Here is a 15,000-nt window from a genome sequence, read left to right as displayed (position 1 = left end):
GTGGTACTATGATCACATTTTACCCCTTGATTTTTTGAGTGTATTCCATAAAAGAACAAAAACGCCATTTACCGTTTGCAAATGTCTGCATTGATTCCGGAGATATTTAAGTTTGAAAAATGGGTAAAATATGCAAATGAGACGACTGATGACGTCATACACTCAACCCAATATTATATTGAGTATAGAAATAGAGCTAACTTGGCCAATTTGCAGCGCGGACCATTGAAACTTGGTAGTCTAATAGTTCTACAGGAAACACACCTATGGTTATAAAAAACTCTGTTCCCATGTCAACTCACTCTTATCCAGTCCCCACGCACTTGATTTCAATATGTTAGTGATTTTCAACTTGAAAAATGTTAAACAAGGCCACAAACTCGAGCTAACATATTTATATGCCTGCTGGATCATGCATATGAAGTGCTGTTAGCAAATAATTATCAAAATGGAATGCCAAAGGTGGCCAGGAAAACTTTTAATATGGGGGAGGTCTGGAACCCAGTAGGATGCCATGGTATCAGAACTGTTAGGCACATAAAGTGGAGAACACTTAGTAGAAACTTAGTGCAAAAAATCAAAACTATCTGAAACAAATTGACTGAGATATCTCTTTTCATCATATTTGAACAAAATTTGGTTGAGTGATGTCATCACTTGGCTAATTTGCATAGTTTAAAAACTCGAATATCTCTGGAACGAAAAGAGATATTTGAAAAAAGTAAACAGCATTTTTCTTCTCACGCAGACTATTTGTTTATGGTTCAAAATGGCTTAGATAGGAAGGATACAATTTTCGTCAGAGTACCCCTTTAACCTTTATTTCAGATTTAAATTTGACAAAATGGGAAATCATGTCACCATATAGCGATACGTACGTCCGCCTCTTCATGTATGCCAATGTGACCAGTACACGTAACCATATCACTGGCTCAAGTTTAGAGGTCATCGAGGAGGCAATACTCCATTTGAAGGTAAGGTTACGTTTATACAAACGTTTGCCGTGTAGCACTTATATTTTAAACAGAATTAACTGACGAGAGATGAACCATGTGAGCGTTAACCCTACTGATGGAACTAGGCCCACAGAAGGACAGCGAAAAACTCTGACCAGGGTGGGAATTGAACCCACGACCTACAGTTCCCACGGCCTGCTCCCGTCTGACCTTGTAGTTCAGTCGGTAGAGCGGCGGAGATCTGACTCGAAGGTCGTGGGTTCAATTCCCACCCTGGTCAGAGTTTTTCTCTGTCCTTGTGTGGGCCCAGTTCCATTAGTAGGGCTAACGCTCACATGATTCATGAGGGATAGAAATCTAGCACTTCACGTTACACTACACTCTCGTCAGTTAATTCTGTATAAAATATAAGTGCTACACGGCAAAAGTTTGTATAAACGTAACCTTTCCTTCAAATGGAGTATTGCCTCCTCGATGACCTGTAAACTTGAGCCCGTGATATGGTTACGTGAACTGGTCAAACGTAACCTTTCCTTGTACTTGTACATGCCACGAGGGGACGCACGGAGCTCTGACCGTAAGTACCTTTAAGGAATACACATACCTCAAATTAAGACCCGCCGAGTTTCACACCAAAAGTTGTCATAATGCGTTGGAGTGTCATTAAACTGTCAATTAATTGAAAATGACCCAGAGAAGTATAGAGAATATGATCTTTGCTAAAATTTCCATACACTTAGTGACAGACGAGACGCTAAATTGGAAAGTTACTATTCAAAATGCTTCAATTCTGTGACTGGAAACGGAATCTGGGACATTTTGAAATTAACTGGACATGGCGGAGACAAATGTTGGTGTGAGCTAATTTCGAAGCGAGCCATGTACTCGCGTGGTAACACTGATGAAGAGAAATCAAAGCAGGAGAAAGAATGGAGGAAAAGGAAACATGAGGGGCGAAAAAAATTTTCTACAAAAAAACTCTTCAACCGAAATACCTGTGGAAGAAAGAAATGATCGCACAAGAATGGACCTCAAAGACCAACGTAATAATCCTCCTTATTCAGTCGGCGAAGGCATAAATGTTGAAAAGAATACTATTTTAAAGGATAGGGCCAAAGTCGAGCAAAGAAAGCCCTCCGCATTTCAACAAAATGCACGTGAGGTTTTAGTAAGCGACCAGCGACCTTTGACGGGATTTTTACGGGGGGCGGTGATGTTGCAGATGGCACGTGGGGCAAACGTCGTCGAGAAAAAACCACGTAAATCAACTGAGTGAAGTCCATCGACTTCGACGTGTGATCACAAGAAATATTCAGATACCGAGAGAGTCTAAAGCTTGTCTGAAAGAACTGGATCCAGATTATCTTCAGTTGCTGTCTGAGCATGCTGTTGGCAGTGGAAGTTACGGACAATGTTTCCACGCTTGCTATCGAGGTATCGAAGTGATTGTGAAGAAAATGACCCACGACGACACCCTAGAAAGCAAAGAGTCTGCAAAGAAGAGTTTACTGAGAGAGGCTGAGATCGTTAATGCTTGAGGTGACCACACGGGACTTCCGATATTTTTTGGTGTTGTTATTAAAAAGAAGCCGTTGAGTTTGGTGACGCAATTTCATGGGGTGAATGGAGAAAGCATTACCCTCCACAAGGCTGCCAACAAAAGAATGATTACACCGTTGGACAGCACTGAAATATTCATTCAAATATGCTTGGCCCTGAAACATGTGCATTCAAAGGTGACCTGCATAATGACATCAAAGCCAACAATGTTGTTCTTGAAAAAGATCTCATACACTCATCGAAATTCAAACCTGTTCTCATAGATTTTGGGAAAGGTACGAAGGTGGCAGAAAGTTCTGGGTCAACACTATGAACTAGAAAAAGAACTACCCGTGCGAAGACGTACTTGGCCCAGAAGTTATCAAGAATGGTATCTACAGTATTGCCAGCGACTTGTATTCTTTAAGAAGAATGCTAAAAGCTGTAGCAAAAGCAGTTGGATTTTATCCCAAGGTTCGTGCACTGGTTAAGGAAGGTACGGCTGAATTACCGTCATCAAGAGCTGCTCTTGCTTTTTTTATGAACAAACTTGGCAAACTTAAATCTGACCTGAAAAGGACAGGCATACAGTCACCTGAACAGTTGATGTAATAATTGCTACTGGCTTTTCTCTTGCTTCCAGGTCACAATTTTTTGGCTATAACTTTTGTCCAGTTCTTAAATTTCTCACTTCTCAGTAAACTCTGGAGATGCGAGATCATTAACTGCTTGACTAGGGCTAATATTTCGACATCGTTGTGTGAACTTTATGTCATTTTTTTTTTCTGAAACGTGCCTAGTTGCTACTAAGGTCTGAAAAGTTTCAGTTAGGTTATATCTCCGAACATAAACGTCGAAGTTGTTCTCTGAATTTGCAAAACTTCCTTTACACTAACTGGGTAATTTATATAGGAGTAAAGCGAGATCATATTTGTTGCTTTTTAGAGGCGGGAAGGTTCTAACTTAAAGGGCTTAAATTTCGTGATTGTTTTCACGGTAATTATCAAATTAAAAAAGCCGCAACTGTGCTTTGTTCTTATCAAAAGGCAAACAAGGAAGTGACCCCTGAGCGGCGACAAGCTTTTTTGTTTGTTGCACCAAACATAATTCTGGCACACTTGTACATAAATTCGTTTGAATTTATTAAATGAAGTGGAAAAGCTTTATTCAGCTTGGAAGTACTGATTGGTAGCCGGTGTGGTGAGAAGGAATAGTGTTTTAAAATATCCGCCCCGTGAAAAGTTTGTGGTAGATGGCCTGTGATTTCCTCAATCCGTCCATTTCAACAATTCGATGAGCATCCGATTCAATGCAATAACACACTTGGTCCTCTTGGGTAGAAGTTCAATATCCCGTGAGATCTTCGGAAACACTAAAGAATCCAGTGAAATATAAATTTGTTCTTGTTTGCTTCGTAACTCTGGCCTCCAGGCACCAGTTTTTGTTTTAGCTTGTCCATGCGTAACAATGTAAGTTTTATTAAGTAAAGTACGATCGTCCGGGTGAGTGTAGTCCTGAAAAGGACTGTTTGATATGACATTGACTGACGTTTCGACAACCTGAGCGGAAGTCATCTTCAGAGTCAAGTCAGAGTCACTTGTCTCTGAAGATGACTTCCGCTCAGGTTGTCGAAACGTCAGTCAATGTCATCTCAAACAGTCCTTCTCAGGACTACACTCACCCGGACGATCGTACTTTACTTAATGATATGACTCCTGGGTTCAAACCATTTACAATGTAAGTTTTGTCGATATGTTAATTACTTGCCTTATGCTGTCATTTCAATTGACACACGCCGAAGTGAGAAGCCAAGTATGCCTTTTTTAGTGAATTGCGGTTTGTATAACAAAAAGTTCCGAAATGGAAATTCTCTGAGGTAACATTTCCAGCTTAATGGGAAGAGTGAGATTTGAAGATGATTCTGGCATACATGCTGACGAACCAAAAGGAGTTGCGTTGGCGCTGGAAGACAGAGAGGAGTATTTTAAGTGGTTGGGGGTGCTGGTGGAGCACATAGATTGCTCTCTTGTGCCAGATCATCCAGGTAAGCCGTTGGCTGTTTTGCTTACTAAGCTGCAATGTTTTGGTTTGTCCTGACGCCGTTCTCTTTTCCTCAGCCAAGTGGTGCCACGTTGACTGCTTTCAAGTCCCAGAACAGTACTTTTTACACATGCTAAGTTGCTTGGATTTTCCAATACTGGACAGTGTGCACGACGTGAAACATCGTCGTCAGCCTATTTTTAAAAGGAAGACGAGGCGTTTCTCGTACAAAATATACGAGGAAGAAAAATTCCACACACTATTAGGGGAGCAAAGTGTGGTGCGATTCAAGTCCGAAGCGTTATTCAGAAATCATGAGGAAGTTCCGGATATTTCAGAAATGGATCCAGATGCGGCCCTAGAAATTGCGAAACAAAGAGCAAGTAATACAGCCAGTAAACCTAGAAGCAAATCAGCTTTGGCGAAGGACGATGCACCAGGGAAGTAGAGCTGATATGGTGGCCTGCTTTATATACTTCCTCACGGTACGGAAAACTTACGGTTAGATTTCTTGTGATGAAAATCTCCGTTTAAATCAAGAGATCGATCACTTCCACTAAAGAGGCCATGAAACGAAACTATTGAATAATTATTAGTAATTCTTTGCTGTAGACTGCAAAATGAAAATATTAGGTTATTTACGAAATCTCGCTCTTCTGGCAAGCAAAGATGATTTCGACCCTTGTTACACTTCTCCTTGCTGTGTCTATCGACTCTAACTTCAGTGGGACGTTTTATTGAATTCCAAGTCCATGGGTTAGCTTTGCGTTACAAACCCCTTTAGCTTGTCCGTCGTATTTCAATGAGCGATTAGTTACAGGTGTCATCGGGCGTCTAACAAGTTGAATCGCGATTTACATGTAAACCATGTTGTAGTCTTCTCGAAAATTTTCCTTTTGCAGCTCATTGTTTACAATCTGCGTTTAATCTACTTTACTAGGCCTTAGATTGCATAGTACTGAAACGGCTTTGCTTAGAGTTCAACATGATATCCTGCGAGCTATTGATAATCGCCGCTCTGTTATCCTTGTTTTATTAGATCTATCTGCTGCGTTTGATGCCGTTGACCATTCTATTCTTTTGCAGCGACTCTCACGTCGTTTCGGTATTAAGGGCATAGCGCTTTCCTGGTTTAAATCTTACCTCACTAATAGAGATCTTTTTTTGTGGTGTACCTCAAGGCTCAGTCTTAGGACCTATTTTGTATTTACTGTATACGTCACCGTTGGGGGACATAGTTAGATTTCACGGGATGTGTTTTCACTCCTATGCATACGACATGCAAATTTATCTTTCATTTGAGTCATCTTCGACGGTTGACAAACTTTCTGCTGTTTCCTGCATTGAGGCCTGCATTAGTGATATAAATAAGTGGATGCTGTGTAATAAGCTTAAGCTTAATAATAGTAAAACGGAGGTGCTAGTCACTGGAGCGCGACACCGCCCTCAGTCACCCACAGCTTGATCTTTTACTCGTTGGCGATGAGCATGTAGTACCTACTTCATCCGCGAGAAATTTGGGAACCGTCTTTGATGACAACATGACACTGCTATTTGTAAATCTGCTCTTTTTTTCATTAGGAATATTGCTATTTGTCGCAAGCGAATATTAAGACTCTAATTCACGCGTTTGTTACTTGTAAGTTGGATCACTGTAATTCGCTACTGATTGGTCTTCCCTGCTACCTAATTAAGAGGTTGCAGATGGTTCAAAATTGTGCTTCTCGGTTGTTGTTGGTGGTCGTAAATTCGACCCATTTACGTCAGTGTTATGTCAGCTTCATTGGCCACCAATTGAGCAGCGTATAGTTTGCAAGATATCGCTCCTAACTTATAAAGCTCTCAACGGTTTAGCCCCCCTATATTTATGTGATATGCTTGAGCGTTACATTCCTGTGCGCAGGCTTCGATCATCTGATAATTATCTTTTAAATGTTCCTCGGTACAATCTCAAGAGTTATGGTGGTAGAACGTTTTCCGCTGTAGCTCCTAAAATATGGAATTATTTGCCGCTAGATATAAAGTTAAGCCCTAATGTGAATGTGTTTAAAATTTAAGCTTAAGACTTTTTTGTTCAAGTATAGTTATTATTAATAGCATTTCTTAGCTTTTATTGTTTTTTTATATTGATTTTTATTGTTGTTAAGCGCCTTTGGACATTGGGTAAAGGCGCTATAGAAATTCCTACTTATTATTATTATCATTATTATTATTATTATTCACGATAGCCGCCATGTTTGTTTTCAAATTGTCATGCAAATTAGCCATGTGTTACGCTGTGTGTAGCTAATTTGCATGATAATAGCAAATCCAACATGGTGGCCATCGTGAATAAGGCCTATTGACTAGCACACAAGAAACAATTTAAACAATTTTGGTTACTGTTCAGTGGTTAATGGCTTCGTTCTAGTTTCTTCGAAACAATTTAACGTAGTCCGTAGTTTTAAAACATGAAATTTTCAATGGCCACTTTCCACACTGATTTATTTCCGCGACAAACCCTTTGAAGAACCGTATCGAAATATTGACTTTATTGGCTTTCCGGCAAGCGGAGTTCCTTCAGTCTTAATAGAACCCGAAGCGCCCACTGAGTATCCCTTCCTTGAAACCATGCTGCACGACCGCTGTCTACTACACCTTGACTAAGTGGGTTCTCCCTGGCTGGGTAGGGCATGATTATGTTTGTCGATAGTTAGTGTCAAGCAAGAAATTATTGTTGTCAGTTGAAGATAGCTTGCGTACATGAACATCAGAGGTAACAAATAAACTTGATGAAGAATGTAAACGTTGTGCAACATTAAAGTTTGGGGAAGGATATTGTGTGTAGCAGAGAACAAATGGCAAGACCTCATTGCAATTTTCTGTTGGTAAAATTTATTTACACGGGGCTTTTATCTGCCTTAAAATAGCCTTAAAGTCTAAGCAGATAAATGCTTCGGAATGGGCCACTCCATTGTCTTTCAACCCTCAACCCTAAAGTGGTTTGCGTCTTGGAAAGCCAAAAAAATTCCAGGGCCCAGTTGTTCAAAGCCCGATTAAGCTAATCCTTGATTAGTGGGAAAAGGTTTAAACAAAAGAAATCTGTAATTTATAACCTTATTGGGCCACAATTTTGAGGCAAACCCGCCTCCTTTGGTGGTAAAGAAATAACAAGTAAAATTTACGCTTACCTAGGATTAGCTTAATCGGGCTTTGAACAACTGGCCCAGAAATATAACGGCCGTTCTCTTAAAAGAAAGCTGTGAACCACAAAGCGCTGTTTTTTAACAGAACTGAAGAAAAGTAAACTGAAAATTTCTATCAACACGGCGTTCTACAACTGGCTGGCCAAATTTAATTTCCCATTTTCTTTAAAATATTGGCTATCCTCTTCCTTAACTGGAGAGCAGAAGACTGGTTGTACCACAAAAGGGGTTTCTCTGATAGGAGGTCGTCGATTGGAAACTGAAAAAAAAAAAAAAGAAAAAAAAATTGTAGACCCAGTCCATAAGAAAATCAATTCACTGAAACTAGTTAGGACTGTGAGTGTAAAGGTTTGTGATGAAACAACGACTTAAGTGTTAGTTTGAAGTTGAGGCAATGATATGCCACGAAGACAAGAGAGTAGCCTCAAAAAATATGCGACACAATTCGTGTCAGCAACTCAGAGGTACTGGTTGAAAGCGTAAATGCGGTACAGTAAATATCCCCCCCACTCACTGCGCCCCTTTCAACATCCCAGCTACGCCACTGGTCATGGCGGGCAATTTACGTATCAAACTGCTGTAGTTGAGTGATAGAAACGATCTCACATTTTCAACCCTACCCTTCCCTCACCTTACAGACTTTAAGTTGTTCAACTAACCTTGTGTTTGAAAAACTCTTCAAAGAATAGAAAGAGAAGCACTCCACAGTCATACCCGTTTTCTTGCTGAGGTACCTGTTGAGACGAGCATGACAATGGCTTAACTACTATTTCTAGCGAGTTAAAGAGTAATTTCCACGGCATTTCACTGAAGTTTGTAACTTGCTTTTAAAGTTAAGTAGACTATGACTTGGATACGAATCGATAGCTTTTCAATGTGGAACAGACAATCGGTTGATTAAGGCTTACCCGAGGGTATAAAAGTGGCATTGACTTGTCACTAAATTCAGGAACAAGGGCATCTGCACTCCGCTGTCTGTTCGCCCACCACTCGCTAATAAAACTGTATGTCAAAATACAAAACACATTTGGCAAAGAGAGGTATCAAAATGAAAGGGAACGGATCAACATCTCTTATACTTCAACCTTACCACCATGCAGTACTAAGTTTGATATACATAAAAATAATAATAAACAAAACAAAGTAAAATAGAGGCTCGTATTACTTCACCAGACGAAACCTTTGGCATATTGGTAAAACATTGCTTTTTTCGTTTTGCCATCCTTACTGCGTAGGATTTTTTTAAACATCTTTCAAAAACTCATTAATAATTCATGAGCCTAACAGCCTATCAAAACACAGATAAAACGTCACTTGTATGAGCTTTAGTACCTGATAAAACACTCCTCGTTAGTATTCTTTATATAAAGAATACTAATAAGGCATAGCTTGTTTTTCTTGTATGCTAATGTTCACCTCTCACAATTTGAACCATTATTTTGAGTCCAGAGGGACACGCTTCTTGTGGGATGTAATGTTTTTGAAGCCGTTCAAAAAACTCGCAGCACGTATTTTATCGGGTCTAAAAACACTACTGCTTGTTTTTTAAACATTACTTAATGAATGACATTAACATTCCACACTTGGGTTTGTTTTCGACAGCACAATAGCTCTGAGAGCTGAGCGGGAATTATAAATTATCTTACTTTCGAATCAGTTCAGCTTCTTGCTCTCTTGACGATGGAGTGCCCAGGAAGTTGTCTTCAGATCCCCAAACAATTGAATCTACAATAACGATCGGAGACCTAAACCGGGAAAAAAATAGAACAATAGTCAGATTTGCATGTACTGAGTTTCCTACGATTCCAGAACGCAATCTATTCTTCATTAAACACTTAACTTTTCTGGTCATGAAAAAACTCATACTCGTACTACTGAAAACACCACGGTGAAAATTATCAACATCATCCAAACTAACTATCAACAAAATTTTTTCACCCTTTGTTCAACAGTGACGGGAGATTGCAGATCAAAGCTAGGAACCAATGTCCACTGCAATAGGCGCATGGTGAAGGGAAAAAAAAAGTGGAATTAACATGTGGCTTTTCTTCAAATCCATTTGAAAGTAAAGAATTATTTGGTTACGAATATAACCAATATTTGCGGGGAGAAGGGAAGCTTAAGCATCAACGATAAGTATATATAACTCAAACTGCATCAGAAGATTTGTATGCATAACACTAAGGGTGCGTTTTTTTTTTGGGGGGGGAAAATCCAAAAAAGGATTTCTGATCTCGGATAAATGGATTCTTCAGCGCAAAAAAAAAAGCGCAAAATCCAAACAAAGGATTATTTTCCATGACAACGCAAACAATTGCGTGCAAATTTTAAAAACAAGAAAAAAAAAAGGGGGTCAAGTTTGTTTTGGAGAAATTCTTAAATGAAAATGCCATCAGAAAAAAAAATCTTTCTTAAAAAGAAATGACAAAAAACATGCTTTTTTCGCTGTAGGAAAGGTGCTAACAATATTATTGTTGTGAAGAAACGTTTGGTGTAATTTGTGGTGTGAAATGTGCAGGAGACCTAACTATTTTCGACCTATTCATGTCTTCGATCGTACGGTAAAAATGGCGCGATAAAAACATTTGGGCTGAACTGTCACGTACGGTAGCTGTTAAGTATCAATTTTGCATGGGACACCGCTTGTCAAAAATAATTTTTTTCAAATCCTTTCCCAAAAAAACGCTGAAGTGATGAATCTCAAAAGTCCGGATTTAGATTTAATCCGAAGTATCCTCCTCGAGTGTGGATACTTTGGATTCATGATCCGTCTTTTTGGATTTCGCCAAAAAAACGCAAAATCCGTTCTTGGATTCAAGAATCCGTTTTCTGATTTTCCCAAAAAAACGCACCCTAATACTAAAGCCGCGATGGTGGCGAGCATTAACGCTTCTCAGTTTAAGATCTATCTATAGCAAGTAGTTAAGGCTGCGTTAAGACATGGCATAGCTTGCACCCACGGTCAGGGTTTCATTTACAAGTAGGAATATTAAGTGAAATATTAGTAGGATGCGGGTCATTTAAGAACGCTACTTACTTCTTTGGCATGGTGGCCAAAGTACTTATTGTACTCGTGGTCGAAATATTTAAATTTATCCAGATGAAATACCTGAATACGTCCACTCACTCTTCATTTCAAAAACCACACACACCACACTAACCTTCTACAAACAGGGACGAAAATCAAACCCTTGTCTAAAATGTTCACTCTTCTTGTGAAAGAAGAAGCCCTCTTATAGCGTTCTTCGGCACTAATAAAGATGTCAAACAAAAAAACAAAACGTTTGCTGTGGTCTGTAATCAATACACGTGATCCAGGCAAATTAACGTAAAGTATAGCATTATTGGAGTGGAGGCAACCGTCAGAAATTATGGGCTCAGCAATCCAAATCATGACCACGTACTATCGTTAGTCCTATCGATCCCCAGAGCTAATAACATCACGAGTAACACTGTGTCTATTGAAACTGAGGACAAACAATTATCATGCGAATAATGAATATTTAAATCGTTCATTTGATTGACCGTCCGGTGAAGAGAGAACATTTTGCGTTCATCCCGAAAGTGTCGCGTAAAAGATAGAACTGAAAACGGGCTTGTCATCGCACTCTGTCCCAAAACATCGACAGTATACCTGAAACAAAAAAAAAAACAACAAAAAAAAAAAAGACGAAAAGTAGCAGTCATTCATAGATGATGCCAATAACCGCTTTACCAAAAGATATGGCAGGGAAAATTCCCCGATTTTACCAAACCAAATAACCACAAAATATCAGTTGCACAAAATACATTAATGGGCGAAATGGTTGTTTTAGTTTTTTTAGGCGAATGGAAGGCGAAGTTACAATGGATATATATTTTTTTTTCGGCTTTCAGAATTTCCTGACCCGGGGAAACCATTTAACGATTTGGGCAATAATCACATGTTACTATAAACCATAATGTTAATGACCATTATTTAGGAAAACTTACATCATAAAAAAAATCCACAATGGAATCATTAAGTTCATTTCCATCCTCTAAGGTGTCTAGATCCATCTTAAGGATTGTAACTTTTACCAAAGATGGCGGTGGTGGAAAAACGGAAACAATGCTATGGAGAGCCAGCAAGGAGAACAGGAGGAAATTATTCCAACACGGAAGAAAAAAGATAAAATTAATTCTGAAATTGCTGTCCTGAATAAATATTTAACGGACCTGTCCTGCTCAACTGGAGTAATTGGACTGTCTGCAACAACCACAACCTCCGCATCAATCGCTGGTTCTGTAAAACAACCAATGCATTAAAGTCTCATCTTCAAAATGACATTGAAAAGTATATGTATATTACATAGTATTTGAAAGGCTTACTTAATTCAATTCACACCCAAAAAAGAAGTTTCATTCTTTTGAAGTTAAAATACTTACAGTAAACTGTGTCACGAGTCACGAGGCAAATTTAACAGGGAAATTAGTCATAACTTTGCAAAGCTTCAGAGCCCTACTTACATCCGTCTTTCATATATCTGAAACTAAATTTAAGTTTTACCTAAAATTTGATCTTCTGTTGCTTTTCGTTAGTGCAAAGGATATGGCGTTTGAGAAGGACCTGAAGAAACAAAATAGCTTATATGTAACGCCTAAAGAAATGAATGAAGCTTCTGTCGTACTGAGGGCGACTAGTTTATTAGCATTTATATGCTATTTCGTGCTACCCTCGTTAAGTAAAGACCTACTTACTTAATTACTGAACGGTCCATGCATACATACATTCTTAATATGAGCAATCACGAAAAATCAAAGAATAAGCCAGCTACATAGTCGGATGTGACAAAATTATTTTTAAGGGCCTTGAGTTTCGTTTTCGACTTATAATGTAGGGGGGATAATTGGAGGTAGAAAATTGATTTCAAAATCGACAGGGCTTATAATTCAAGGGCTAGTATTTTGTGTTGCATTAAATGAAAATTCATGTAACGGCCCTGAACATGTCATTTTTAACAAACAACCAAACGAAGGAATGACCTTCTTCACCCGTTCACATAGAAAAGTCATCTGGTGGCGCCAAGTCATCTAAAACTATCATATGAGAGTACTCCTCGTTCCAGTCTTCTCTAACGTTCACAAACTTTGGTTTGCAGTCATCAATGACATGACACTCCTTCTTCTTGTCATAATCATACTGCAAGAAGTCCTCACCAAACATCATGGTCATCAGTTTGTCCATACTTTTTATCCACTCAATGTCTGAACTATCCCATGCCATTTCCTTTGTCTTCCAACCACAGCCTCGGAGATGAAACGGATGGCTAAGTAAGCTAATGAGTGATACAAAATGCAACTTTCCTACAATTATGACTGAGAAAAACAACTGCCATAGTTCCAAGCCTAGACATGAATACAGCATTGCAATAATTTAAGCTCCTTGAGAAACAAAAGCTCACAAAAGCCATCACAGTTCTTCTTCCGCAAAATATGGCTATGAAAAACTTGTACCAATTTAAGTATGATGGAGTTTAAAGCAGACACAGTTTTTAGTAACTTAAAGTCAAGGTTTCAAATTAAGTCACTTTGTTAGAATACCTCGGATTGAATTTAAAGCATCTCTGACACAGTATCGAAAGGACAGACGTTTTTCAGCGTAAAAATGCACCAACATCTGCTCAACTGGAACAAAAAAAAAGATTTTTTCTTAATATTTACATCACTGTGTAGATCACTTTCTGGAATGTTCACCTTGACCATCTGAAATAGGGTCATTGTGCAGCTGGTCAATCAGTTCAAGGCTAATTTTATTACACAATAACACTTTCTTGTGTACAGTAGATTAAATAGCTTACTAGAGGAAGCCTCCCCAGTTGATCATGGCTGGATTCCTTCACCCACAACTGGCGCTGATCCTTGTGTGAAGCTTCAAAGCCTTGGTGACTAAATTCAGTCATTGACAAGAGTCTTCTCATCAGCATAGGAGCGTGGTCAATGGTTAAATGGCCATAATCCTCTGTACCAAGGCTGCTGCGAAACAAATCTTTCAGCAAGAATCCCCACTCTTTGCACTGGAATGATAACGTTAAATTAGTACGTACAATAAAACATTTAATACTCAATTGACAATTAAATCTTGTGACTGAGGCTGGGACTTAATTATCAGGCAAGGAACTGAATTAACTACGGCATCAACAAAGGACCATTCTCTAGGTCACTTCCCTCCTTTTAGAAGCAAGCCCAACTGAGTGAATTGCAAACCATTAGACAGTGTGTTGCTTGGTAAAAATACAACATACAGTACCAACTTAGAAAATGTAGCACTAATAAAACTTAACCAACCTTGACATCAAAGAGGTCAATTTCCCCTTGCTCTGTCTCTCTGAATACCTTTGACCGAGTAACCATAGCAATCTCCTTCCACTCTCTGCAGACCTACATTGAAACAGGAAAACATGCCACGCAAACATATAGACTAATTTTGTAAGTGTAGTTACACAGGCATGTATTCACCAATGCTGAGATCCATTGCAGACGTGATACATAACAATTGATATGTAGGAAATACAGTAGAATGTTTAGAGTGTGAGATCCTACCCTTTTCAAACACTACCCTGCTTTTTAGCAACAGCCTCAATGATGTCCTCATTCCCTTTCGACAAAGTCTTCTTACGGCACTGGCATAATTTTCTGAATATCTCAGAAAGATGCTGCTGCTCTTCCCTCCAGGCCTTGAGCCGTTCCTGCATGTCACCTTTAACAACTTCAAGTACACAAGTAAAGAGAAAATATGAAATTATGGCTTTACAAACAATCTACCTGCAAGTCCCACAATCAACACTGTCACTATGCCTATAACCCTTAGAGTTTACAATGCAAACAGAAATATGGGAATTCACCCTCATAGAGATATTTAAAATATTTAAGGATTAAGGAAAGGAATGTGAATTCCATCAAAAAAGGAGCATTGCAATGTAGGCTTTATAAATCAAGATCATTATTATTATTATCATTATTATTATTATTCTTATTATTATTATTATTATTATTATTATTATTATTATTTTTATTATTATTATCCTGTACCTGATCCTTCAAGATTAATTACTTCTGTAGAAGTACCAAAGTCCCTAACAAACTGACCGCTACTGAGAGCATCTTCAAAGTACTAAAGAGAAAACAATAATTTTTCACATTGTACAAAAAGGTATGTAGATTATTGCACTTATTACTTATAAATGAGGCTATTTCTAAGTTTACACAAAAAGGGAGGGTCGTCCCCTCCTTTTCAATTAACATCCTTTAAATCAGCTTTT

The 15,000-nt window shown here is 38.7% G+C and overlaps 1 protein-coding gene, 1 long non-coding RNA gene and 1 pseudogene across 3 annotated transcripts in view; 1 reads left to right on the top strand and 2 right to left on the bottom strand.

The window, feature by feature from the left end:
- LOC138030632 (uncharacterized) overlaps positions 1-3,107 on the top strand; it is a 7,619-nt pseudogene extending 4,512 nt beyond the window's left edge.
- Positions 3,108-7,431: 4,324 nt separating this feature from the next.
- On the bottom strand, positions 7,432-9,461 carry LOC138029592 (uncharacterized). The gene is made up of 4 exons (XR_011127894.1): positions 9,367-9,461; positions 8,629-8,722; positions 8,380-8,454; positions 7,432-7,979 (listed from the first exon to the last, which is right to left on the bottom strand). It is a non-coding gene; the product is annotated as an uncharacterized lncRNA (long non-coding RNA).
- A 1,620-nt stretch (positions 9,462-11,081) lies between these two features.
- LOC138029209 (uncharacterized) overlaps positions 11,082-15,000 on the bottom strand; it is a 5,192-nt gene continuing 1,273 nt past the window's right edge. Inside the window, exons 3-11 of one of the 2 annotated variants that reach the window (XM_068876915.1) lie at positions 14,771-14,852; positions 14,298-14,447; positions 14,027-14,119; positions 13,540-13,755; positions 13,283-13,366; positions 12,725-12,988; positions 12,249-12,308; positions 11,918-11,984; positions 11,611-11,813 (exon numbers count right to left, since the gene is read on the bottom strand). In XM_068876915.1, the coding sequence (XP_068733016.1) occupies positions 14,043-14,119; positions 14,298-14,447; positions 14,771-14,852 (309 nt within the window). In that variant the 3' untranslated portion in view covers positions 11,611-11,813; positions 11,918-11,984; positions 12,249-12,308; ... (2 more) ...; positions 13,540-13,755; positions 14,027-14,042. Of the gene's footprint in view, positions 11,355-11,610; positions 11,814-11,917; positions 11,985-12,248; positions 12,309-12,724; positions 12,989-13,282; positions 13,367-13,539; positions 13,756-14,026; positions 14,448-14,770; positions 14,853-15,000 lie in introns of those variants that run through there. The other variant, XR_011127840.1, reaches the window with a different exon arrangement.

This window comes from Montipora capricornis, chromosome 13, assembly GCF_036669925.1.
Source record: "Montipora capricornis isolate CH-2021 chromosome 13, ASM3666992v2, whole genome shotgun sequence".
Taxonomy (NCBI): Eukaryota; Metazoa; Cnidaria; class Anthozoa; order Scleractinia; family Acroporidae; genus Montipora; species Montipora capricornis.
Note: the sequence above shows the minus strand (reverse complement) of the source record. Positions and strands in the feature narration are given on the sequence as shown.